The following is a 26729-nucleotide window of genomic DNA, read 5'->3' on the forward strand; positions in this document are numbered from 1 at the left end:
GGTCACAAGTACATGTGCCGGAGTTCATTACTTCATTTTGTGCACACAAGAGACGATGTGAGGAAGTTTCGGAAAAGAAAACAATGTGAGCATATTTTATTTGCTTATTATACCGACATAGAAATAGAAACATTAGGCAAATGGAACTTCGTTGAAATCCAGAGCGGGCAGAAAACGACATCGTTTCAACTGCCCTGTGATGTCTGTTGGTGAAAGTGAGTCGCTGAGTTTGTATAACGTTCTGTCATCTGGCCGTTATATGTCACGGCGTTAATAGTCAACAAAACTCTTTTCCTTCGACTATCGAGAGTTCGAGAAAAAAATATCTGTTAGTCGTCGTTATTAAACAACCCATGTCACGTGATCATACGACATGTTTTTATCATATACATGTGTGATATAATTAATTATGGGCTTTGGCCCAGCTCCGGATCTAACAACAAAGGTTCATGAAATCAAGTTGGATTCACTGATTCTAGAGTCTCAACAGGATACATCTGGTGTTACCATTTAGGGTTTTAGATTTCTCTATTATTGAAGCTTATCCATCACTGCTATGTGCATTATTACAATACCAACTATATTGTATTACAAATTTACAATACCAATACCCATTGTTATATTCAGTTTTTTTTAAGTTATTATTCTAATATCTTATTGTGTTGAGTTTTTGCTGTGTATACGAGATTCAAAAGCTAATAAGCCTGGCTTGTGAATCCACATCTTTGTCTAATCTCAGGGAATCCAGCATCTCCTCCTTACCTTTCTTTATAAAAGCTTCGAATTTTTGATTCAGCTCCTCCAGACTCGGCGACATCTCCGTCACCGTGGGAGATATTGGATAATTATTAGTAATGTCCCTGAAAGTCTCCGATTCCCTCAAGACAGGTTGTGACTCCCCGGCGCCAAGTCTGAGCGTCTCAGGGCTCCAGGAATGATGAGTCAACGGCGTTGACTCAAGTTCCTCCGTTACCATCATCTTCCACGTGTTCTCGTGCCACTTTGGTTTCACCACCCTAGACGCCTTCTTCCTGTTGTTACCTTTTGAAGTCACTTTGACCGGTTTACGGTGGCTGAATCTTGCCGAAACCAGCGCCTTCTTAGTTTCTGACTCGTCCGTTATCGTCGTAGGCACTTTATTCAACTTCCATGTCAACATCACAAGCTCATCTCCACCGTTGTTAAGTCCTGTAATCTCCTCCTCCTCCTTCTCTTCACATACAACCTCCGATCTATCCACATCCGTGACGACGATCGGCGGTGGAAATATGGCCACGAAATGACCATCCATATCAACGTCCTTCACCTCACAATCTTGGTTGACACCGGTGCTCTGGAAGTACTTGGAAGAAGTTACAATCGTTGTAATGATTATAACATTGATGATGACGAAGAGGTAAGGTGGTTTCAGCCACGAGAGAAATGAACTCCAAAGGATTGGGAACCGAGATGAGGAGAGATCTAGTGCGGTAGGAACACAAGACATTACAAACAGAGACATAGCGGTGATTACGGTTGAGACAACCGCCACCTTAATCGTACTCATTGGCGAAGCCATTTTCCTATTTGTGTGTTTCTCTCCATGTATAGACTTTTGATGTTATATATAGGTGCATGGGGTTCATGGGAAGCTTAGGCTATTGTTTTATAAAATACCGTTGGATCTAAAGAAAAGGAAGATGGACGGATGGGATTGAATAAGGCCATGGGACAAGTTAGGTGACATCCTTTGTACTTATTTTGTTTGCGTACGTGCAGCTAGTGGATAAAAGTTAGAGATGTCAAACGTGTCAATTCTGCAATCTCTAAATTAAAATGTTGTAATGCGAAAATAAACTAAACACAGTAGTTCTCCAAGTCTTCCCCTCATGACTTCTTTTTGTTGGTAACGAACTTAAAATGGCCTTGTATTTAATTTGCTTCCCCTTAGGTCTCACTCCCGATGCGACATCCATTTGCAACGAGCCAACGAGACGTGATATAGTATGTATGCCTCTTGTGTGGCTTTATCTTTCTTTTTCTTGGTGTGTGTAGCCATTTAGTAATATTCAAGATATATAATTGTGTGATACAAGCTAAGACACATCCGTTTAGACGTTTTTGTTAGGGTTACACACTTACACATATAAACTGCAGGCTGGCCCCGTATACCACTTACGTTACTGATCACAAGTGACAACCACAAATTTGATTCAACGTTTCAATTTTATTCCTGGTCCATACTTTCATTTTCTTGGTCCATACTATAACATATTTTTTCTTAAAATAAGATTACGCTAAATAAATACAGGCATGCATGGATTTTAACTTCAGTATATACTATATACAATTAATTGCTAATAGTATTTTGTTGAGTAATTCTTGGGTTCACCCCCTAGGGTGAACCTCTAGGTTCACCAACCAATAGTGTTTGAGTATTTGATATTTGATATCTTTTAAAAAAGGAAACAACATTAAATTTCCAAATAAGATTATCTTTTTAAAATAAAACAATAAAAATACATAAAAATAGTTACAAAAAATAAATAAATAAATATTTTTAAGTTTTCAGCAAAATACTAAACCCTATATCCTAAATCTTAAACCCTAAACCCTAAACCTTAAACTTTGGATAAACTCTAAACGTTTGAAAATCCTAAACCCTAAATCATACATTAAAAACTAAATTTTAATAACACTAAACCCTAAATCCTAATCACTAAACCCTAAACCCTTGGGTAAACCCTGAACCCTTGGATAAATCATCATAAATCATAAACTGTAAATCAAAAATATTTAAAATTAAACTCTAGAGATTATGATTTATCCAAGGGTTCAGGGTTTACCCAAAGGTTTAGGTTTTACCCAAGGGTTTAGGGTTTAGTGATTAGAATTTAGGGTTTAGTGTTATTAAAATTTAGTTTTTAATGTATGATTTAGGGTTTAGGATTTTCAAACGTTTAGAGTTTATCCAAAATTTAAGGTTTAGGGTTTAAGATTTAGGGTATAGGGTTTAGTATTTTGCTGAAGACTTAAAAATATTTATTTATTTATTTTTTGTAACTATTTTTATGTATTTTTATTGTTTTATTTTAAAAAGATAATCTTATTTGGAAATTTAATGTTGTTTCCTTTTTTAAAAGATATCAAATATCAAATACTCAAATACTATTGGTTGGTGAACCTATAGGTTCACCCTAGGGGGTGAACCCAAGAATTACTCTATTTTGTTCTAAATCCAAATTCAAAACAAAAGTAATAATCGATATTCTGAATATGCATGGGAAACAAAATAACGAAAGTGGTTGTGATTTTGTGGATTTTTGTTACTAAAATGCTCCATTTTGGACTCTATCACACTACGGATTAAATGAATAAAAGATCTACAACTTTAGATAAATGATAAATCAAAGGCGTTTTCTCAGCAATAATTATTGGATCAGACAATTTCAATTTTTTGTGAAAGGATGAAACAAATTTCATAATGTTTATTTCCTTAAGAAGTGGCCAAGGTCAAGTTTCAATTCTCAAAGGTGGCATATATTGGACCGTGATTCACGGAAAGCTGACCTGACGGGGTTTAAAAGATCTCTCCTGTCCTTTGCTCTGCTATAATTAGGTCGAGGTCAAGGAGCTCTTTGATTAATGTTTTTTTTTTAATAACGAGCTCTTTGAATAATGTTTAACAGTTCTATATGAATAATACAAACATTACACCCAAAAATGAATAACACAAACAAAAAAACAAACAAAAACAACTTAAAATGTAACATAAAATGTTACACTCCTTGAGTTTTTATACAGATTTGTTATAAACACTGCAACTTGTGATGCCTAATAAGTCATTGGGAGGCTGACTCATGAAGAGTTTATGGATTTGAAAAGTTTAATAGATTTTTGAAGAATTGGAAAGTTTTCATGGAATTTAACAAACAAGTGCATCCATATTTAAAGAATTCATACAACTTTCATAGATTGTCATGGATTCATAATTACATTAATTTTTGTTATTATTTATGTAAAATATTTATATAAGAATATTCTTCTAGAAAAAATTTCATATAATATGTGAACTATGTGTTGAAAATATATTGAACGTTAACAATGAGGTATATAAATATATATAATATATCAAATTCTATGGTATTAAATCTTTAAAAAACATGTTATATGTATATGAAAAATCTGGGTTTTGTTATTTTAAATTTTCTATGGTATTAAATTTTTGAAAGACATGTTTTTTTTTTTTTAACCTGAAGATACCATTTCTAAATTAATTATAAGAGTTTTTACATCCCAAGTACGAAATATAAAATAACAACCGGAAATTTGGAAACATTTAAATATGAAACTCTGTGAAGCAAGATTTAGAAAATGATGTACTAATGCCTCTTGAAGCTTGATTCCTTTGTCACACTTGAAATCTGTCAAACCAAACCCACAAGTATGAAATGGTTTCCGCAGATTGGTGAGATGGTGTTCTACAAAGTTGATCCGCTCTGTCCAACGAGTAAAGCTTTGCTCTTAACTGCAGAAATATGTCCTTCACAAGTATCGATGTCGGTCTAGAGATCCCGGAATGCAGCCTTGAGTTTCTCTCTTTCCAAATATAGTAAATTGCTGCTTGAAATATGAGCTTGATGACTTCTGTGAATTTTCCTTCGGCAGGACCAGCAGTAATCCAAAGGACTATCTCCTCCAATGTAGCAGCTGGGTATTGGATACGACTTCTTGCAAACAATCTGTTCCACACATCATTTGAATAGTCACACTCGAAGAAGAGATGTGTAGTTGATTCATTCATGTGACCACATAGTAGACATGATGCTGGAACGTTCATTCCCCACACTATCAGTTTGTCCCTTGTTTTCATTCTGTCCCAGACCAGCAGCCATGTAATGAAAGCATGTTTAGGGATTCTCTTTTTAAACCAGACTGCTTTGTACCAGGGGACTAGAGCAGGATCCGGGTGTAGAGAATGCCAGAGCTTCGATGCTGAAAACATAGATGGAGGATCATTTACTGAGTTTCTCCATAGAAAGTAATCCTCTTCGGGGGAATTTGTGTCTGGCGGCTGTGAAGGTAGTGAAGCCCTTAAAGATAACAAAGTTGGGCTCCTGCTTCTTGACGAAGACCATCCTCCCATCATAACCGCCGTGGAAACACTGGCTTCAGCGGGGATTCCGGAGACCATAGGACCATTTAGTCCAGTAATGTCAATAAGCGCACCATGTTTGGTCCAATTATCAAACCAGAAAGATGCAGTTCTGCCTGAGTTAACATGGCAAAGTATAAAAGGTCTCGCTATAGGGCGCAGATTCATCAAGCTTCTCCAAATCCAACTGCCCACATTTGAGAAATCTGAGACCCAGAAGATCCTGTCTTCAATGTAGTTCCGCTTTACCCAAGCTATCCAGAGTGAATCGGTTCCAGCAAAAAGTTTCCATAGGAGCTTCACTCTGTAGACATTGTTTAGACCTAGAAGCCTTTTCAATCCCAATCCTCCACTTTTCTTCGGTGTACACACTGTCGCCCAAGAAACCTTTGCTCCCCTTGCAGACGTGGAACCTCCGGACCAGAGGAAGGCATTTAAAATTTGCTCAAGCAATTGAAGACACCCTTTAGATAGTGGAAAGACTGATGCCCAGAATCTGATAATGTTGTAAAGAACAGATTGTATTAACTCCAGACGGATAGGTGACGAGCAGTCCATGAGCTAACTCTTGATTTGATCTTGTCAATCAGCGGCTGGTAGTCACCTCGTTTTAGCCTAGTAGGAGATAGGGGAAGGCCAAGGTACTTTACGGGAAGAGAACCTTGAGTTATACCAAATTCAGCAGCAAGGGCAGAGGCTGCCTCACGATTATTCCCATCAATAAAAACAGAAGTTTTTCTCAAATTTAGAGCTAAACCTGAGTTTCTCTGAAATTCCCTGAGAACATCAAGAATGCCTCGCATCGAGGGGGCTAAACCATCAAAGAAAATAAGAACATCATCTGTGAAGCTTAGGTGAGAAACTAGAGGGTCATTGCAGGCAGGGTGAGCTCCAATTCTACCTTCCAGTACGGCTTTGTCTAATTCTTTTGAAAGAATGTCCATAGCCAAGACAAACAATGATGATGAGATGGGATCTCCTTGGCGAAGCCCTTTCTGTCCCGGAAAGAAACCAGCTAGTTCTCCATTGATAGCCACCGAGTAGTAAGGCGTAGATATGCATGTTTTGATCCACTGTATAAATACAGGTGGGAGCTCAAAGGCTAAGAGGATGTTTATGATAAACTCCCATTCAATGCTATCAAAAGCCTTTGTTATGTCCACCTGCAGACAACCTCGCGAAACTCTGCCATCCTTGTTGAAATCTGCCACCAATTCAGATGCTAGAAGGACATTATCACTTAATTTTCTACCCTTTACAAAACCAGCTTGATTCCTTTGTACTGCAAGCTCTGTTATAAGCTTTAGTCGCGAAGCTAAAATTTTTGAGATAACTTTGTAGACTGTGTTGCAAAGAGATACCGGTCTGAAATCTGTTAACAATGAAGCTCCCGATATCTTTGGGATCAGAGAAAGACATGTTAGATGTGCTATAATGGCACCGTTCAATCTCTTCTGTTATTATATATTTATGTTTTTATTTGTATAAGATCTATGTTTTTTATTTGACAATTTTTTTTAAAAAATTTTATCATCCAAACTTTGAGAATACCATCTATTACTCTAGTATTTTGAAAGTAGTGATTGATGAGTAAAAAAATGTAAAGAATCATTGTTTCAATAACACAAGAGTTTAATAGAATTGCAAAATTTAAAATACTCAACTTTTTGAATAACTAAAGATTCTACAATGAATTACAAAATCATTATACCAATAACTAAGGATTTAATGAGAATTATAAAATCATCACACCAATAACAAAAGATTTGATTAAGACTTTAAGAATCACTAAACCAATAACAATAGAATCTTTAAATTCTTCGTTTCTTTAAAAGTTGCTCTCCCACTAACCCCCTAAATCAGTTAGCCTCCGACCGCAGTAGTTAACCTTCAACGGTTAGTGGTTACCATTCAAACCAAAATGTATAGAGATAGTTTCTGACAAGACTCTTGAAACATTACGAATTTGATTAATACATGTTTCAACATTATCCTATTGTTTCAAACTTCAGCGGTTAGTGGTTACCATTCAAACCAAAATGTATAGAGATAGTTTCTGATATTAATACTGAAAGATCCAAACGCTTCGCTATCAAAAGACACAACAGAAATTTCTATAGCTTTCCTCTTTGCTTGTTTCTTCTTCTTTCTCTTTGCTTTGTAGACATAATCGGATTGATAAATATTCTTGTTACTAAAAGAAAAACATTATCTGATTGTTACACACAATTTCAACCGTATCAACGCTTGAGAATTTTCATAATCAGAAGCTCCAAAAAACACTGAACTTTCATAAGAAACAACACAAATCCCTCTTTCACTACTACCGCGTACTCTTGATCCCTCTTGCTTGTTTCTTCTTATCCCTTTTCTTCATAGTTTTGGTGCTAGACTTGTGTCTCCGGTTCTGCTTAGCCGGTTTGGACTTCCTCAAAGGCGCCGGCTGTGATGTGGAAGCTTTGGCAGTAGAACCTGATTCAGTTGATTGGGTCTTTTCCCTGCGAACAGGCTCATCCTCTTCACGAGATATCTCGCTTGTTGTCACAGTAACTTTCAGCTCCCCTGTATCATACATTGTCGTTCCTTTCACCCACAAATAAAACACAACAAACATTAGAACATGGCCAGGGCCCAGGATAGCAAATAAAAAAAAAAAAAAAAAAAAACACACTCAATACAACAACTTCTCGATTCCAATCAATCAATCAATTCTACATACAAAACTAAAGTGATTAGGAAGAATTTTACCAGAAGTTAAAGCATCAGGCTCTGCCTCTTTAATCTCTGCATCCTCCTCCTCCTCAGCTTCTACATCTTCAGTTTCCTCAGCATTACCAGCAACCATCATCTGTTCCAATTTCCTCTGCAAAGCTCAGATACAATACTTCAGAATAGCAAGAGGCAAAATAAAAACTCAAACTTTAAGCAAAATAAAAACTCAAACTTTAAGCAAAATAAAAACACAAACTTTAAGCAAAATAAAAACTCAAAACTTTTCATCAAAACGATTCAGAACAAAGGTCATGTTCCTCACCTTCTTACGAGCCTCGATACGCTTACGCCTCAAAGACTCCTCCTGCTGCTTCTGAGCTTCCTTTCTCCTCTTTTTCTTCCTCTTGTGAAACCCAGTCACAAAATCCCTAATTTCGCGAAACAAACAGCGATTAGAGATGTCAAGATTGATTATGTGACTCTGAATCAGATTATCGCGATTGAAACATACTTGAGATCTTTCTCATCAAAAGAGACGGTGACGCTTTTGTTCTTTAGAGCTCTCTTCCCGATATGCCTAGCTCTCGTCGGCGGAGCCAATGCCCCCGCCTCACCGTCATCGTTCATCGCGAGATACTTTGTCGGATCGGAGATGAAAGCGATTCGAGGAAACCAAATTAGGGTTTTAGGGTTTTATTCAAACTAAAAGAGATGAGAGTTTGTAATTGGGCTTTAGGTTCGGCCCATTAAAGGGATATTAGCGTCTTTTAACAATAGCTGAGAACAAAGTTATGCCATTAAGCTAATTTTAGATAATTACCAAAACTGCTTGTGACTCTCGTTCTAACGTTAACAAAATAAACCTCCCAACAAAACTTAAGCTTTTTCTTCTTTTTTTTCAACTCATAAAACTAAAATAATAATAAAAGATCATTGCATCTTCTTCGTATTCAAAAAGAAGATGTCTTTGTCTATTGCTTTTGAACAAAACCACTGAATTAAAAAAAACAAGAATTTGTACATAAACTAAACAAAAACCAGAGGAAACATCATAAAAAAATAGAGTGAAAAGATGAATGACTTATTCTCAAATTCGTTCAAGCGGAACCAGGCTCAAATGAGCGATGTGGAAGCAGGTCAAGAAACGATGAACCTCGACAAATTCTTCGAGGACGTTGAGAATGTGAAGGATGACATGAAAGGAGTGGAGACTCTTTATAAGAAGCTTCAAGACTCCAACGAAGAATGCCAGACCGTGCACAATGCCAAGAAGGTGAAGGAGCTACGAGCTAAGATGGATGCTGACGTGGGTCAGGTCCTTAAGAGGGTCAAAATCATTAAGCAGAAGCTCGAAGCCCTAGAGAAAGCCAACGCTAATAGCCGTAATGTCCCGGGTTGTGGGCCCGGTTCGTCTACTGATAGGACTCGGTCTTCTGTGGTTAGCGGTCTCGGGAAGAAGTTGAAGGACTTGATGGATAGTTTCCAGAGTCTACGTGCGCGAATGAACGATGAGTATAAGGAAACCGTAGAGCGCAGGTCTTTCCTTTTTTAGGTTTTCTTGTGTCGCAAGGTATTGCTCTGTTTGTGACTTTTGTTGGAATTGGTGCAGGTATTTCACAATAACAGGAGAAAAAGCGGACGAGCAAACAATTGATAACTTGATTGCAAGCGGTGAGAGTGAAAATTTTCTCCAAAAAGCGATTCAAGAGCAAGGAAGAGGTGAGATCATGGACACGATATCTGAGATCCAGGAAAGACATGATGCAGTGAAGGAGATAGAGAAGAATCTACTTGAGCTGCACCAAGTTTTCTTGGACATGGCGGCTTTAGTAGAAGCACAAGGGCAACAGCTGAACAATATAGAGAGCCATGTGGCAAAGGCTAGCTCGTTTGTGAGAAGAGGGACCGATCAGCTCCAAGACGCGAGGGAATACCAAAAGAGCTCGAGGAAATGGACTTGTTATGCCATCATTCTCTTCATCGTTGTCTTTATCCTTCTTCTTATTCCCGTTATGCCCCATATTATGCTCATGCTGAAATGAATTTTTTAGAGTTTGATTCTGATTCTTACAACTCTTCGCCTATTCCTTCTTCTTGTTTTTTCTTTCTTTAAGGGGGTAGTTAGAGTATATATGATGAAACCACGGAAAGGGATTTGTAGAACAATTTTTTTTTTGAAACATGGGATCGTTATTATCTCCATCTTTAGTAGTGGATGTGACAATAACATGTATGTTGATTTGTTATAGTCTTATAGAGAAACATATGCATTGTAATTTTATATTTTCTGCCTTCTCTTATAACCATTATTTTGATATATCTTCGTTAGTTTTCTTTTTTGGCGTCTCCACTACATTGTTTTAAAAGAGTTTTCGCCTTTGTAATTTTGACCTCAAAACATAACAAAAAAGTGAATAGTTTGGAAATTATAGTGAAGAAAACTGACAAATTTAGGGTATATGTACATGCAAATCGATGAAGTCTTAGTTTATCCTATGTATAGGGAATGTGTATGCAACATAGAAGAGGATCTAAGACTTTGCATCTTAGTAAAATAGTAAGTCCTGAATATTCTTTGAACTCTTCATAGATTGAAGTATTTACATCTTAAGCTTACCCTACATATTGGATATACATCACTTATACGATACCTGATATTTTATTAAAATAACTTGATACTCTATTGAATGAGTAGCGTACAATATATATAGGTACAACAAGAGAATATGTGGAAGAATATTTACATAGGAGATAAGCTAGAGTATGTACTTATACTTACTACTTTATATTCACATAGGAAATATCCTAACTAGTGATGTATATCCAATACTACATTGGGTTCTTCTAAGATAGCGAAGGCAACAAAATTATCACTCATTATTCTTTCTTTGGGGTACAAATCATTATACTTTTTTGTCCGTGTAATGGATGGTCTATCTCGGCAACTGCGCAGTGCTTTTTTTGGCGGGAGCTTTTGGTTGTCACACAAATATTCTTTAGTCTATGCTCTCGAATCTTATGCTTTGTGACCAATGTACTTACTGTCGTCAAAACGGAAAAGACTTGTCCCTAAATGGCATCTTTCCTTTTTTATAAGTTCTATCAGATCACATACTTTAGATAAACTGAAACAAACATTTTATTTCCCCCCTCTTGACAACTCTCCTCCTCTCTCCCGTCGTGAACTACAAACTGCCAGGTTATCCAAGGCCGTAGTCTCGACCTCTCTTCCTCTCTCCACTGCTGGTGTAGATCCCCTCTTACCAGGTACTCCTCTGTCTAATCTACCAGCAAATCAGCTCTCCGCTGTTAGCTTTGGGTCGATTGGAAAAGCTAACCTTGGAAACCTTGATACCCTCAAAGTTATTCCTCCAAAACCTACCTCACCTGTTCACACTAACAGAGCTTCTAATGGCTCTGTTCCTGTTCCTTTTACCCTACCCCCACCGTCTGTTAACCAAAACCCTATACTCCAAAATCCTTCACCCGCAAAGCCATGTCCACCCCCTACCTCAACTGAAATTCCCCCTAAAAACCCTACCTTGGCCGCTAACCCCCCAGCTCCCACTCTTGTTGAAAAAATTCGAAAATCCGAAAACAAAACCCTTCGTCGTTTGGCACCTGTGTCCATTGCAGAATCTGGCAGACCCCGTGTGCTGATACCTGATAGTGTTTTCCAGAAAGGTGAAGAACTGCATAAGGACTTCATAATATGCTACTTTAATGGTAGACCACCACCTTTCACTCAGATTCAGAATGTGCTTAATCACATGTGGGGTAAAGGGAAGCGTGTGGAAATACACACCAACCCTTTATCTTATTCGATGCTTGTGAGAATTCCCTCTGCTTATCTGAGGCAAAAAATCATTGAGAAATCAGTCTGGTACATAGGGGATTCAATGTTTCATGCTGTTCAATGGTCCTCAAAAGCTTCGTTCACTGCGCCTGCTCTAGAGTCCATCCAGATATGGGCTCATCTCACAGGCGTTCCTCTAGATCTCCGACATGATGATGGCTTGAGTCTGGTAGCGGGCCTTGTTGGAGAGCCGAAAGAGACAGATGATTTCACCAAAAACCTTGTCAGCTTGACCCTATCTCACGTCAAAGTGGCGGTTGATCTGACAAAGCCTCTGCCTTCTGTGGTCGAATTCCAACGTCAGAATGGTGAAGTTGTTGAGGTAATGGTGTCCTATCCATGGCTTCCACCAACTTGCACCCACTGTAATGAGTTGGGTCACATAGTAAAAAATTGTCTCCAACTCCCCCCTCAACCAAAGCAAGTGAGCAAAACCCCACAAAAATCCCATAAAAAACCCCCTCCTGTCAAGGATGTCCCTTCAACCTCCACTTGCCCACCCAATGGCTCAGCCTCTGCAAAGAAGCCTATCGGGTCTACTAACAGTTCTGTGGTCAGTATGGAGGTTGAAACTCCTACTACTGTTACAGATCCTTCCTCCTTAGCCCCTGTCCCCCCTTTGTCAATCAATAACCTTGCTGATGGAACCTTCAAATTCGCCTCCTCCCTGTCCTCTAAAAATCCCCACCCAACTTTCAAAAAGCCTCCAACACACTCCACCCACCACCATAAGCCTTTCAAAAACACCAACCCCCCTTTCGACTCCTCCCCTAACTCTGACCCAAAGCCTTCTCTGAAACGTACCCGCTCTAACCCAAGTCTTGAGGTTTTTCCATCGTTCACTGCCCAACTCTCCTTTTTTACTTCTTCTGACCCAAAAACCTCTTCCCGTTCTGAGCCTCACTCCCCTTCGTCAGTACATACTTTTAACCCTTTTGCTCCCCTGGATCCACATGGTCTTCTTCCTCCTGAAGAAGGCAAAGACTTAACCCAATGAGTGCAAAACTCTTTTTTTGGAATGTCCGTGGTCTAAATGATCCGGATAAGCATTTACCCTTTTCTCAATGGTTAGCTTGTCAGCAGCCCATTTTTGGTACTATTTTGGAAACCCATATAAAAGATCATAATCTTAGCTACCTAATGAATAAAGTCTGTCGAGGATGGAACTTTGCCTCTAACCATCTGTCTGATGAAGATGGTCGAATCGTAATGATTTGGAAAGATTCTGTATCAGTGAAGCTCTTGAGCCAGTCCCGTCAAACCCTCACCTGTGAGATCAAGCTTCCGGGTTCTAGCCTCTTTGTCTACACTGCAATATACGCTTCTAATGAGAGTGTTGAGAGAACTGACCTCTGGATAGAGCTCCTGAATCTCTGTCAATCTTATGCGCTATCCACTGTCCCATGGATGATAGGAGGTGATCTGAATCAAATCACTCACTATGATGAGCATTCTCTGGCCTCTGTCGACAGCTTCTCCTCGCGGATGATAGAACTCAAAGACTGTCTCCTTCAAATGGGACTGTTTGACATGCGGTTTCAAGGCCCACTATTCACCTGGACTAACCGCCAGCCTGATGATCCCATAGCAAAGAAACTTGATCGGCTTCTCATCAATAACCCTGTCTTGAACCTGTTCCCAAACTGTACCTCTTTTTTCCTCCCAGCTCTATTTTCAGATCACTCACCTTGTCTCACCGACCTGTCCTATAAAATCCCCTCCTCTGGTACTAGACCCTTCAAATTCTTCAACTACCTAACTCTCCACCCTGACTTTCACAGTGTGGTCTCTGAAGCTTGGTCTTGCGCCGGAAGCATTGCCTCGAACCTCACTGGCCTGTTCTGGAAACAAAAACAAATCAAGAGTGTTCTAAAATCTCTAAATAAAGATAATTTTTCAGAAATACAAAAGAGAGTAGGAGAGGCTAACTGTTTAGTGCAACTTGTGCAGGGACAGGTCCTATCAACGCCAACACCAGAACTGTTTGAACAAGAACAATTGGCGCTCCAGAAGTGGATCTTCCTGAGGAAGATAGAGGAGATGTACTTTAGGCAGCGGTCCCGTATTAACTGGCTAAAGGAGGGCGATCAAAATACAACATACTTCTTCAGAATTGTCCAGACTCGCCTCAACTTCAACACTATCCGCTCATTTTCACTGTCTACGGGAGTTCTGATTACTGATCCCCTGGAGATGAGTAGCCACGCTATTACCCACTTCCAGTGTATACTGGGACCGACAGTCTTACCGCTCACAGTTCCATCTCCTCCATCGTGGTTCCATTCGCTGACTGCGTTCCTCTGCTCAGACGCTCAGGCGGCGCAAATGATCAACATCCCAACTCCTGAGGAAATCATGAAGATTCTGTTAAAACTAAATCCAAACAAGGCGCCAGGACCAGATGGTCTTACCTCTGCTTTCTACAAAGCGTCCTGGGATTTTCTAGGTACGGAAGTTGTACAAGCAATACAGAATTTCTTCTACACCTCCTTCATGCCTGCTTCGACGAATGCCACTATCCTCACTCTTGTTCCAAAGCACACAGGCGCGTCACTTATCACTGACTACAGGCCCATTGCTTGCCTTAACACAATCTACAAAGTAGTCTCTCGCATACTAGTAAGGAAGCTCAAGCCACTGCTACCGGGAATCATAGTTCCGAATCAGACAGCCTTCGTGAAGGATAGGTTGCTGGTTGAGAACACCTCTCTTGCAGGTCAACTGGTTCACGGTTATCACAAGTCTAATGGTCAGAGAAGGATAACCATTAAGGTGGATATAGCGAAAGCTTTTGATACCTTATCGTGGGACTTCCTTTTCTCTTGTCTCCAGGGGTTGAATCTGCCTCAAAATTATCTTCACTGGCTGAAGGCATGTGTGTGCACTACAAACTTCACAATTGGGTATAACGGATCAGTGAATGGCTACTTCAAAGGTACAAGGGGGTTAAGGCAGGGAGATCCCCTTTCTCCTTACCTCTTCGTTTTGGCAATGAACAATCTTTCTCTGATGCTGAACAAGGCTGCCCGTGAAATGAAATTCAACTACCACAAGGGTTGTGAATCATCTAGAATGACCCATCTTTGCTTCGCTGATGACCTCCTGATCTTCATGGATGGTTCGCTCGAATCCGTTCAAGCTGTACTGCAAATACTTCGTGAGTTTGAGCACCGGTCGGGCCTTGCAGTAAGCGTTCAAAAGTCCTCCTTCTTTGCTTCGGGACTGAGCGTCGGGGAGACAGAGCTTATTCAATTCTCAACAGGGATGCCCCTGGGGTCACTGCCTGTGCGTTATCTAGGAGTGCCATTATGTACCAAAAAGCTCACTCTCCTAAATTGCGAAGGGCTGCTTCAACAGATCAAGACCAAGTTCTCTTCTTGGTCCTCCAAAGCTCTTTCTTTTGCGGGGAGGCTGCTGCTCATCAAAACGGTCATTACTGGAATCACAACCTTCTGGTGCTCGACGTTTATCCTGCCCAAAGCTTGTGTAAAACGTATAAATTCACTATGTGGAGTATTCCTTTGGAAGGGAGACATTGAAGAGCATCACACTGCTAGAGTTGCATGGGCAGAAGTAACTAAACCAAAAACAGAGGGAGGGCTGGGAATCAAGGACCTTGCAATCTGGAACAAAGCATGTTGTTTGAAGCTAATATGGCTGCTGTTTTTCCAGGCTGGATCGGTGTGGGTAGCGTGGTTCCGTGAAGAGATCCTCCAAGGGAGCGTTAGCAACCTGTGGATCACTAAGCCAAGCCAGCGGTTCTCCTGGCAGGTAAACAAGATACTAAAACTTAGTGGTGAGCTTTTCCCTTGGATCAAGATTCGGGTGGAGAATGGGGCCACTTGCAGATTCTGGACAGACAACTGGTGCCCTCTCGGATGCCTAAGATCGCTCCTTCGCAGTGCCACCTTAGGTATCCCAAACAACACTACTCTGGCTTCACTCTACTATAATGGACGATGGCTACTGCCACCAGCACGCTCTGAAGCTCAAGTCAACCTGCACGTGTACATGACTACCATCACTCTCACGCAAGATGAAGACTATTATGAGTGGGAGATAGATGGCCAAACTAGCAAGCGCTACTCTACTGGTCAGGTCTACAACAAACTCAGGGAGGCAGGAGCTACTGTACCTTGGCATGACTCTGTTTGGAACAAAAGAGGGATCCCAAAACAGAGTTTCATGACATGGTTGATCGTCCTTGACAGGTGTCCTACTCGCGATAGGTTGTTACGATGGGGACTTCGAACCGACCCGTCCTGTCTCCTTTGCAACTCGGCTCCTGAGTGTAGGAACCATTTATACTTTGATTGCAGTTATGCTTGGCAGATTTGGCTTCCTTTGGCGCAGAGATGTGGCCTTCTACCCCAGAGGCCATGGCCGCAGGTTCTGAACCAAATGCAAGCATTGAGTAGTCGATCACCACTGGGAATGCTCACTCTCCTCTGTTGGCAAAGCTGCATGTACTGGATCTGGTCGGAACGCAACAGCCGGCTCCATCGACAGGTATATCGATCCCCAGATGCGATCAGGCGTTTGATCGATAGGCAAATGAGAGATAAGATACTGAGTTTTCGATCAAGCAACCCAATTATCTCTTCCCGGTTGATGCAGCGGTGGCTAGCATGATGACTCTCACTACCCCGACTCAATCCTCGGCCTCCATTGGATACTAAATTATGATCTTTTATTTGGGTTTCAAAAACTACTGGGCCTTGCTCTGAAAACTAGCCAAGGGCTTGTAAATTTTATTTCTCATGCATTTTAATATGAAAGCTTAGTTCAAAAAAAAAAAAAACATTTTATTTCTCAAGCTTAAATAGAAAATCTTTTGATAAAGAAAAAGTTCTGAGATATTCTTAAGTTAAATATTTGGGACCTAGCTTCTCTTCTACCTCCAAAGCTAAAAGAAGAAAGTTTCTCAAACTCAAACTAAAAATTCTTGAAAAGAGGCTATATATATTTGGATTGTTTGACATCTATTTACTATGAATATCGGTTACAATGACTCCAGTATGTAATTTACAGAACCACAAAGTAAAAATAATAATTATCAAATTAAGTATAACATAGTGCCCCAAAAAGTTGAATGTGTATATAAAGGAGTTAAATGGCTCAATAGTTATCTCTCTCGAAATTTATGACGTACCAGGTACTTTGTTCACCAAATTTCAATACTCCTATCTTTTAAGAAAGCCTCTTTTGAATATAATTTAAAATTCACATGAGTTGGAAAAATACAATTGTAGCAAGATTTAACAAAATAAATCAAAGGTCAGTGATAAGAATTTAATAGACAACGCACGTGGTTGGAGAGAAGAACAGAAAACAATGTCAGAATGTTTTCTACGTTCATAGAATCCGAGGAAGTCACCGAATGAACGTAGTAAACAAAGAAACATGTCACCACGTTACAGCATACACCATTCCCATGCTGGTTTTTCTGTGAGTTATTGTTTGCCACATAACATCACTGAAAGTTAATTTTTTTGTCTTGTGTTCTATTGTTTAATCACGAATCATATTATTATTTTTCACGATTAATGTTTACTATGAAAATAAGGTACATAATTTGTTTTTTTCAAATCAAAGAAGGATAAATAAGCTGTGTTGATTTTAGTTCTGCTACACTGATAATGCAACAACCTATTCTCACGTATAGTGGTGAAAAATAGAAGTGAAAATCGCACATGTTTTTCAGATTTTTTTTTGTTTTGTGCAACAGCTTTGAGATATTTGAGGAAGTAGATAACTACAGTTTAACTGAAGTTTTGAAATTATTTTTCTTCTAAATACTTCTTGTTCCTATATTCACTTCATATGTTTTCTTTATTCCCCAACATCCATTGTTTTCTCTCTACTTTCCCACTGTTCTTGGGTCCATTGGTTACTACATCTGAAACATTATATTTTGTTACATGTTTTCCTGATACAGGAACGTGGGATTTTGATAATATTAGCGACATGGCATTGAGGAAGAAGGGATTAGGTGCCGTGAAATCATCATCAAACACAAATCGAAAAGTAGTTGGTGATGGTGGACTAGGGTTAGGGTTAGACTGTGATAAGTATAAGAAAGGATTTGGGAGGAAGAGGGTTTTGATTCCCATTGGCAAGAATCGAGAGCTTGAATCTCTTCCTCAAGATATCCTGGTTTGTCTTCTTTTAAACAAATCTCACAAACCCGTTATAATAGGTTTTTTTTAATTATATATGGGTTATTTGGATTAGTTGTTTTTTTGTGTTCTTGTTCTGATGATTACTCACATAGAGATAAATCTTGAATTATTTCTTGTCTCTAGGAACAAAGTCAATACTGAAAATGGATAATTTTCAGTTTCCCCTGTGAAATGCTTATACTTTTGGCCAGAGAAAAAAAATTATTGGGTGAGACTGAAGTTACTGAAAACTTTTATTGGATTATTTGCAGATAAGGATTATATGTGGAGTGGAGCATGGAGATTTAAAGCAGTTGTTTAATGTGTCAAAGACTATACGTGAAGCTGTAAGTAGATAGCATCATTTGCTAGAGACTCTTTTGAAATCTTGCGACTGAACAAAATGATTCTGATAATTTGTTTATTCATGCAGACATTGATTGCGAAGAAATCACATTTTGAATACATAACACCAAGGAAAACTCTGTTTTTCCGGAACAAGGTTGATCATTTGGGAAATGAGACCGAAGTTCCATTGAAGAAAAAAACCCGGCTTTCCAGGATATCCTGCGAAAAGAAAGCTTCTAAAATCTCAGTGGCTCTTTTCAAATGAATATCTGACAATTTGGATTTCAGGATCAGGTCTTTCCCCTTTCTTGTTGTGGGAAACCTAGTGAAAATATTCGACACCACATGCAATCACACGATCCAGTTTCTTCAAGAGCTTTAGTTGAAGAACTGGTTGAAGTTAAACTTCTTTAGTTTTTTTTACTAGGGAGCTTTGTTTGGTCTGTCTGTAAATTGTTGTTAGGTAGAGAGATGATAGTCTTTTGAAATGCTAGCTTGACACATAAAGTGCAATTTTTGTTCTACTAACCAATTTTTGAAACCTAATTGTTTGTTCTACTAACCAATTTTTCGTAGAATATGAAATTTATTTTTTGTAGAACATAATTTAAAATTTTAATTTATCAAAATTTTCAACCAAAAAAAATACCAATTTGTATATATGAGTATTTTACTGCTTAATTTTTTTTATAAATTGTGAGTTATAAAACTATTTATTTCGTTAAATTTTAAAAATGAAATGGATAAAAAAGAGAGAAAATTGACGAAAAGAGTTTTACACCAAAAGGACAAAATGCTGAATTTTTATTCCTGCAAATATCCATATTATATATCAGTTCATTTCATAGAGGATAAGTTAAACCTATTGTGTTTCAAACACAAAAAAGATTAAACCTCTTATTAGAATTTGGGCCTAGGCCTTGTTTTTCCTTGGCGTAATTTTATTTTATCCAACATATTGAATTCTGAGCTTCGGCCGATTAAATATTTTCCATACACAAATTTCGCTGCAATCAACTCTATTTTTGGAACTGTTTTTGAATGTTACTGACATGATTAATCGAGTACTAATTGTTCAAAATAAATAATCCTTACATAATCCATATCTGCCTATCTGTGAACTTCAATACTAATTTCTTTCTTTTCGTAAATATCTCTGGATTAAGTATTCAGTTGCATGTGAGTATGTGACAACATATATCTTGGGGGTCGGCTGTAAAGAAGCAAACTAGAATATATAAAAGGATCAGAACAACAAAAAGACAAAAAAATTTGCAGGTTTAGTTTTATTAAATCGAAGAAGCGACTACTAAATTTTCTTACTATCTAATTATTTCGTCCTTAGCGGATCACTACTGATTTTGGTTGGTCTTCATTGTCACTTGGTTAGTTTTCACGACATTTCTACGAATAGTCTTTTTTTTTTTTTTTTTTGTCACGACTACGAATAGTCATTAGTCACTACTTCATTTCCTTATGAATGACCACAAGTCAACAACTAGTTACTACTCCCTCCGTTTTTTTATATATGACGTTTTAGAGGAATTTTTTTGTTCCAAATTATTTGACGTTTTCAGTTTTCTATGTAAAATTTATTACTAATTAATGCTAGATGACCAATGATATTATAGTTTCTCTTTTATTATTGGTTAAATTGTGGTTAGGTAAACAATTAATGATGTTTTTGTTTAAAAATTAAATATTTCTTAATCTATGTGCATAATCCTAAAGCGTCATATATAAAAAAACGGAGGGAGTACTAGATAGTACCAAATTTTCCAACTGTTTTCTTTGATTGCATATATTGTATGTCTGTGTGTATGATGCACGCATTATTTCCCCCCTATCATACTAAGATTTGTCTTCTAAAATAATTAGTAGAATTATGAATAAAAGTCAAGTCAATGGAAGGAGAGACCAACTAAGTCTTGCTGTTAAATTGCTTTGATGGCACCATTAGTTTCAGCCGTTCGGCACGCACGAACATGATTCGTCCGTCAACGCTCTTATATTTAATTTCAAGTATAATTCTATTAACACAAGCAATTTCAAATTGAAGTCACTTTCAATGGAAGTTGAAATGTGGGGGATATGATAGTTGCATTCGTATGAACGTGGAAAATACGGGTTACGCTATACTTTCACAAAATATATTTTCACTTTTAATTTGCAAGTTTATCAACTTTTTTTTAATATTAAATAACTTACTTTTTATATTGAAATTGCAAACATTACAAGACATCCCGCAGGATTATAGCTCTTTTTGCCTCAGATCTCATGATCCCGCAAGTTTATCAACTCATTTGAAAAAAAAAAAAACTCATTTGATGATTGATGCTGCGTGTAACTAATAGCTAAGAGAAAAAGCCAAAAAGGCATGCATGGAAACTTCGCTTGCTTCCCTTTTGTCGTCGACATTTTTTTTGCATTCGTCTTATATACATAGTCGATCAAAGAATCTACCAGCTTGGGAAATTGACAGTGTGAATCTGTCACGTATATAGAACACTTCAGATCAGTTGTCTGCGAATGTAGTGTAGACACTCGAGTTGAAACATACATCTAGATTTTATTCTCGATATACAGAAGTCTACTTTAACCAAAAAGACATATAGACTTTAGATTTTATAATTATAAATTGTATTATCCATCCGATCGATTATATTCATTTGGTCGTTGTGTTGAGATTGGCCCTTGATTCGGTGCAAGTGTGGAAGGGAGTTTCGTCGACTTTTCATAGTTAAAACGTCGATAGACGATAGATAGTTTAGTGTGTGATGTCAAGCAGCGATGGGACCATTGGACCAACAAGTCTTGGAGAGTAAACCTTGTGTGGAATTCGGCATTTGTGAAACCAACCAAACACAATGGGCGCCACTCGCTTGTGACCATCATTTCTTTAGTTGACATTGACTTCTTTTTTTTTTTTGCTTATTTTTCTCCTATAACTTTTTTCTTGGTTAGATTTCTTTCTGAATTATTATTTTTATATATACAAAAGATTAGTCTTCAATATTCATTGAAGTTTCCTCCTTATTAATTTTCCTTAGAACATTTAATATGGTATTAATTAAACATAAGTCAGTTTCAAATGACTATACTTCAAAATTAAAACCCTCAAATAACTTAATATCCTTTTCGGAAATTAATTATGCCTTCAACTGGGTAGACCATTTTTGAAATGAAAATATAACTGATATGTTCTCCTTTTTGGTCAAAGATTATTTTATTTTTTAAATGCTGTATAGTTTTTTTTTCTTGAAATTAATTTATTTTGTCAAACGCTACCTAATTTATAATTGTAATTCCATTAATCCTAAAATTCATTTAAATTTGCTCTGCACTTGACGAGGAAAGATTGAATAAAAAATGCGAATAAACACTTGACCAAAAAAAAAAAATGCGAATAAACATAACTCAGTTAATTTCTGTATAGATCTTCTTTTGATAAGTTCTTTTATATTCCCTTGACAAAATCCGCGGGACCATCTGATTCACTACGACGTATAATTCGTTCCTTTCATAATCGTTATTCCAGCAGTTACCATAGATGTTAGTTTTAAGATATTTGACAAATATGTAACTTGAAAACTTCGCCGTGAGTTTGGTTAGAAATGAAGAAAGACCGTGTGGACTATGATAAAACATAAGCAAATGTTAGTCACAGCACAGAAGTGCCGCGAATCTGGGAAAAGAACGAGCCCAGCTTTTTTTAATTACCTTTAGCCCCCTTTGTTTTAAATAATCACTTTATTCCTCTTTACTTTTTTCCTCCAAATTCGCTCTCCCGCGTCAAACAAGATCCCACTTTACGTCCCGGATTTGTATATGTGAACGTTAGAAAAAACTTTCAAATAAAACATATGGATAAGCATGCCACGTAACTAATGCTTACTGTTAATGCTGTTTCTTGAAAAGCCAGATTATTTAGTGGTTGAAAACCATAACTATTTGTGAATTCAAACTTTATATCTGTAAAGAAAAATTTGTAGTCACGTTATGAGAAAAATACCATGTTGCATCACATGAAACAAATTAATTCTAATTAGAACATTATCCAAAACGAATTTAATGTTATCCAATAGATAAAGAAAATTAGTTGGACCGTCGAATGAAATGTGATCCTTGCTGATTAGTATATGACGTGTATGATTAATTTGCCACCAGTCCACCGACGCGAACTCTTCTTTTGGGTAAAGTTTGATGTTATGAATTATGATAGCTTGTGATACACAATTTATTAACGTTAGGGTTATCTGGTTTTAAAGTATTTGTCTAAAAGGAAAATTGATAGTGAATATTTCCAGGAATATTAGCACGTATGAACTGATCTTAGTCAAAATATGGGTACAAACTACTGTAGATAACAATAGCTCAGAGTACTATGGTGGACTTGTTACACAAAACTTGGATATGGATGGTTCAGTATTATGCTTGTACTGGGTCATAGTTACATAAATGTTTTTTTTGTCACAGGGTTTTCTAAATAAAACCAGAATGGTTTCACTGTTATCTTTTACTCGCAATCTAAATATATTTATGTTTATCCACGTCTTACCCACGGGCCAAAGAGATGTAAAAAACATTGACCATAATGTGAATTAGACCCGTCGAACCATCAAGTGGGTCTTAAAAATCAAAACTGCATTTGATTTACACTTTGACAGACGGTCATGCGTACATGGTCGACAATGTTATTCACACATGACATGCGCATTGCAAAATTTGGATGTGGCCAACCCACTTTTCTTTTTACCAGATTGATTTGTCAGATTTTTGGCTGTATTAAATTTCTTCAGATGGTTCCTTCTCACTTTATGAAATATCAAATTTACTGAAACTAATTCTGAAACGTTATCATTATTCTATTTCACTATTCACTAAGCCATTAGTAGTATAAGAAATGTCCTATCATAAATACGACTACCAAGCTACTAATATTTGAGAGGGCATCTCCATCCCCACTCCATTTTTTTCTCTAAAATGAAGTAAAAACGAAAATGAAGTAAAAAATGTTTCAATCCAACTCCATATCTCACTCTATAATGAAATTTACTCCATAAATGGAGTAATCTATTTTTTGTTTGTTCATCACTCCATTATGGAGTGAGAAATGAAGTAGGATTGGAGCAATTTTACTCTATTTTCACTTTTACTTCATTTTGGAGGAAAAAATGAAGTTTTACATTGGAGATGCTCTGAAAAGTCTACATGCTCTTGAAGTCGATATAAACATGACGCAGTTAATAATGTTCACATAGCGGTCACCAAGTTTCTCAAAGTTATGAAACAGCGACGCATTATTGAATTATCATATGATGTGGATAATTAGTAAAAAAAATAACTACGAGAAAAAAAAATCAAAATTATTATGGATTCACAGCTAATAAAATACGGAGAGACAGCTCAACCACTTTCCCCCTTCTCTTCCCCACTGTCTATATATAACTCTAATAAGTAATCTCTGACCTCTCCATCAACACGTCCACTCCACTTTTGTTTGCAAAGAAAGAAAGAAAAACATCTTAGCAAAAAGAGGTCAGAAAAGATAAATAATTACTGTAGAGATCTCTTTAGAAAATGGCTGGCGGTGGATTCGTAGTCGGAGATGGCCAAAAGGCTTATCCCGGCAAACTCACTCCCTTTGTTCTCTTCACTTGTGTCGTTGCTGCCATGGGTGGTCTCATCTTCGGATACGATATCGGAATCTCTGGTCAGTATCTCACTATTTCTCAGCTTTTACATTTCCACACCACATGTATGATGTATCTATGTTCCTCTTCATTCATTTAACACACACATAACTCAAAAATACACAATCATCAACAGTAACATAGACTTTTTTTTTAAAAAAATTACAAAATAATCCACATGTTTCTATAGTTTCATGAAAACCCTTTCTGATCATTTTTTTATTTTGTAAATTTATTTAAAAACCACAGGTGGAGTGACGTCGATGCCATCTTTCCTCCGGCGTTTCTTCCCGTCGGTTTACCGTAAACAGCAAGCAGACGCGACTACAAACCAGTACTGTCAATACGATAGTCCCACGCTTACGCTGTTCACTTCGTCCCTATATTTAGCGGCGCTAATATCGTCGCTGGTGGCTTCCACCGTGACGAGGAAGTTCGGACGGAGGCTCTCGATGCTCTTTGGTGGCATACTCTTTTGCGCCGGAGCTCTTATCAATGGCTTTGCTAAGCACGTTTGGATGCTCATCGTTGGCCGTATCTTGCTTGGTTTTGGTATCGGTTTCGCTAATCAGGTCAGTCAAAAAAAAAACCACAATTATTTCTCCTTTTCACACTTACATCACGAGTAGGAAAAAGTCAAATTAAATACGTGTTGTTTCATAAAATTTAATGAATTTGAACTTATGTTTATTTCGCTATAAATGTACCTTGGTTTTTGAAAAAAGTTATGGACCAACCACTTTCATTGAACATAATCATCAACTAGTTAGGTCAAGTTGACATTATTAATTTTCTCTTGCTTTTACTATCAGTTTACAACGACGATAATTATTTTCCACATGATATTATATGATAATAGCAATTTTTTAATTCCTGATAGATTTGTTTTCGGCTGAATATCCACAAGTCCACATGGTCTGTTCTGTTAACCCGTGATGTCTCTTTCTCTTTATATTCAATGATTTAATTAGTTAATATATTGTTTATGATGTCATATCGTATTTAACTTTTTGCTCACTCATTGATACGTATCTTTAGTTAGAAAAGGTCATATTCGGACCGTATCTACTTGTAGTTAAACACAATGCCGTAACTAACCCTCTTTAAACCCCGTATTTTAATTTCATGCCCTTCTTGATTCCAAACAATATGAATCTTCAACTTTGAAAAGCACTAATCACGTAAACAATCATTGTTTAAATGACGTGACTAACCATGTTTTCATGTCTATTAACAGGCTGTGCCACTTTACCTATCTGAAATGGCTCCATACAAATACAGGGGAGCGCTAAACATCGGCTTCCAGCTTTCAATTACAATCGGAATCCTCGTAGCTGAAGTGCTCAACTACTTCTTTGCCAAGATCAAAGGAGGCTGGGGATGGCGTCTCAGTCTCGGCGGTGCTGTGGTCCCTGCCCTGATCATCACACTCGGCTCCCTAGTCCTTCCTGACACTCCCAACTCAATGATCGAGCGAGGCCAGCACGAGGAGGCCAAAACCAAGCTCAGACGTATCCGTGGCGTCGATGACGTTAGCCAAGAGTTCGACGATTTAGTCGCAGCTAGTAAAGAGTCTCAGTCGATAGAGCACCCGTGGACGAACCTCCTCCGCCGTAAATACCGCCCCCATCTCACCATGGCCATTATGATTCCTTTCTTTCAGCAGCTTACGGGAATCAATGTGATTATGTTTTACGCTCCTGTTTTGTTCAACACCATTGGTTTCACGACCGACGCTTCTCTCATGTCTGCCGTGGTCACTGGCTCGGTCAACGTCGCTGCCACGCTTGTGTCAATCTATGGTGTTGACAAGTGGGGACGTCGGTTTCTCTTTCTTGAAGGTGGTACACAAATGCTTATATGCCAGGTAAGGAAACACATTCGACTTATCATATAAAGTTATGTTGAACGTAGATGCGTTTTAGAGAGCTATATTCTAAAGTTTGATATTATGATATATGAACTTATACTTGACGTTATGTCATATATGTGCATAGAGATTGATATTTCGTTTGGTATGAACGTTTATATATTATGATTTAGACCTAATGTATATCGTTTTTGGAATCTATCTGCATTAGCATATATTCATTACTCTAATGAAAAAATGTCGTTTGTTTTTTTTATTGTGTGATTGTAGGCTGTGGTTGCTGCATGCATAGGGGCCAAGTTCGGGGTAGACGGGACCCCTGGTGAGTTACCAAAGTGGTATGCTATAGTGGTTGTAACGTTTATATGCATCTATGTGGCGGGTTTCGCATGGTCATGGGGTCCTCTAGGGTGGTTAGTACCTAGTGAGATCTTCCCCTTGGAGATAAGGTCGGCCGCTCAGAGTATCACGGTGTCGGTGAACATGATCTTCACGTTCATAATCGCTCAGATATTCTTGACGATGCTTTGCCATTTGAAGTTTGGGCTGTTCCTTGTATTCGCCTTCTTCGTGATAGTGATGTCGATTTTCGTCTACATCTTCTTGCCGGAGACTAAAGGGATTCCGATTGAGGAAATGGGACAAGTGTGGAGGTCACATTGGTATTGGTCAAGGTTTGTGGAGGATGGTGAGTATGGGAATGGAGTTGAGATGGGCAAGAGCAGCAGCAACCAAGGAACTAAACATGTTTAGTTTGTTTTAAATGAGGATGTTTTAAGAAGAAAAAAAAGATTTGTAATTTCTAATTTCGGTAAAGAAAACAAAGTGTACTCATCTAGATATATTTATGTTTATATAATTCAGTACCACATGGTGGCGAAATTATGCATATGATTCTTTTTTATATATCTTCAGTTCAGCGTGTTCTTACTTTATTTGTTGTTAAATTCTCTAA

General features: G+C 37.9%; 5 protein-coding genes across 6 annotated transcripts; 3 read left to right on the forward strand and 2 right to left on the reverse strand.

Moving 5' to 3' along the window:
- Positions 1-667: 667 nt before the first annotated feature.
- LOC106368146 lies at positions 668-2117 on the reverse strand. Its single transcript, XM_013808047.3, has one exon. The coding sequence runs from the start codon at positions 1556-1558 to the stop codon at positions 689-691; it is 870 nt and encodes a 289-aa protein (XP_013663501.2). The 5' UTR covers positions 1559-2117; the 3' UTR covers positions 668-688.
- Positions 2118-7309: 5192 nt separating this feature from the next.
- Positions 7310-8576, reverse strand: LOC106350021 (ribosomal RNA-processing protein 17). Its single transcript, XM_013789967.2, has 4 exons — positions 8358-8576; positions 8169-8274; positions 7883-7997; positions 7310-7717 (listed from the first exon to the last, which is right to left on the reverse strand). The coding sequence occupies exons 1-4, from the start codon at positions 8471-8473 to the stop codon at positions 7458-7460; spliced, it is 597 nt and encodes a 198-aa protein (XP_013645421.1). The 5' UTR covers positions 8474-8576; the 3' UTR covers positions 7310-7457.
- Positions 8577-8706: 130 nt separating this feature from the next.
- Positions 8707-10102, forward strand: LOC106380884 (syntaxin-125). The gene is made up of 2 exons (XM_013820725.3): positions 8707-9382; positions 9456-10102. The coding sequence occupies exons 1-2, from the start codon at positions 8919-8921 to the stop codon at positions 9886-9888; spliced, it is 897 nt and encodes a 298-aa protein (XP_013676179.1). The 5' UTR covers positions 8707-8918; the 3' UTR covers positions 9889-10102.
- Positions 10103-16555: 6453 nt separating this feature from the next.
- On the forward strand, positions 16556-18732 carry LOC106380866 (F-box protein At1g61340). 2 transcript variants are annotated; one of them, XM_048782160.1, is made up of 4 exons: positions 16556-17150; positions 17641-17858; positions 18136-18210; positions 18297-18732. In XM_048782160.1, exons 2-4 carry the CDS (start codon positions 17670-17672, stop codon positions 18474-18476), a joined length of 444 nt encoding a protein of 147 aa, XP_048638117.1. In that variant the 5' UTR covers positions 16556-17150; positions 17641-17669; the 3' UTR covers positions 18477-18732. The 2 variants fall into 2 exon arrangements, with proteins under 2 accessions (XP_048638117.1, XP_013676166.2); XM_013820712.3 differs by lacking the exon at positions 16556-17150 and having other exon boundaries at positions 17272-17858.
- A 4902-nt stretch (positions 18733-23634) lies between these two features.
- Positions 23635-26663, forward strand: LOC106350014 (sugar transport protein 1). The gene is made up of 4 exons (XM_013789962.3): positions 23635-23924; positions 24154-24476; positions 25142-25771; positions 26045-26663. The coding sequence occupies exons 1-4, from the start codon at positions 23792-23794 to the stop codon at positions 26525-26527; spliced, it is 1569 nt and encodes a 522-aa protein (XP_013645416.2). The 5' UTR covers positions 23635-23791; the 3' UTR covers positions 26528-26663.
- Positions 26664-26729: the final 66 nt, after the last annotated feature.

The sequence above is a fragment of the Brassica napus genome, chromosome A6 (genome assembly GCF_020379485.1).
Source record: "Brassica napus cultivar Da-Ae chromosome A6, Da-Ae, whole genome shotgun sequence".
Lineage (NCBI taxonomy): Eukaryota > Viridiplantae > Streptophyta > Magnoliopsida > Brassicales > Brassicaceae > Brassica > Brassica napus.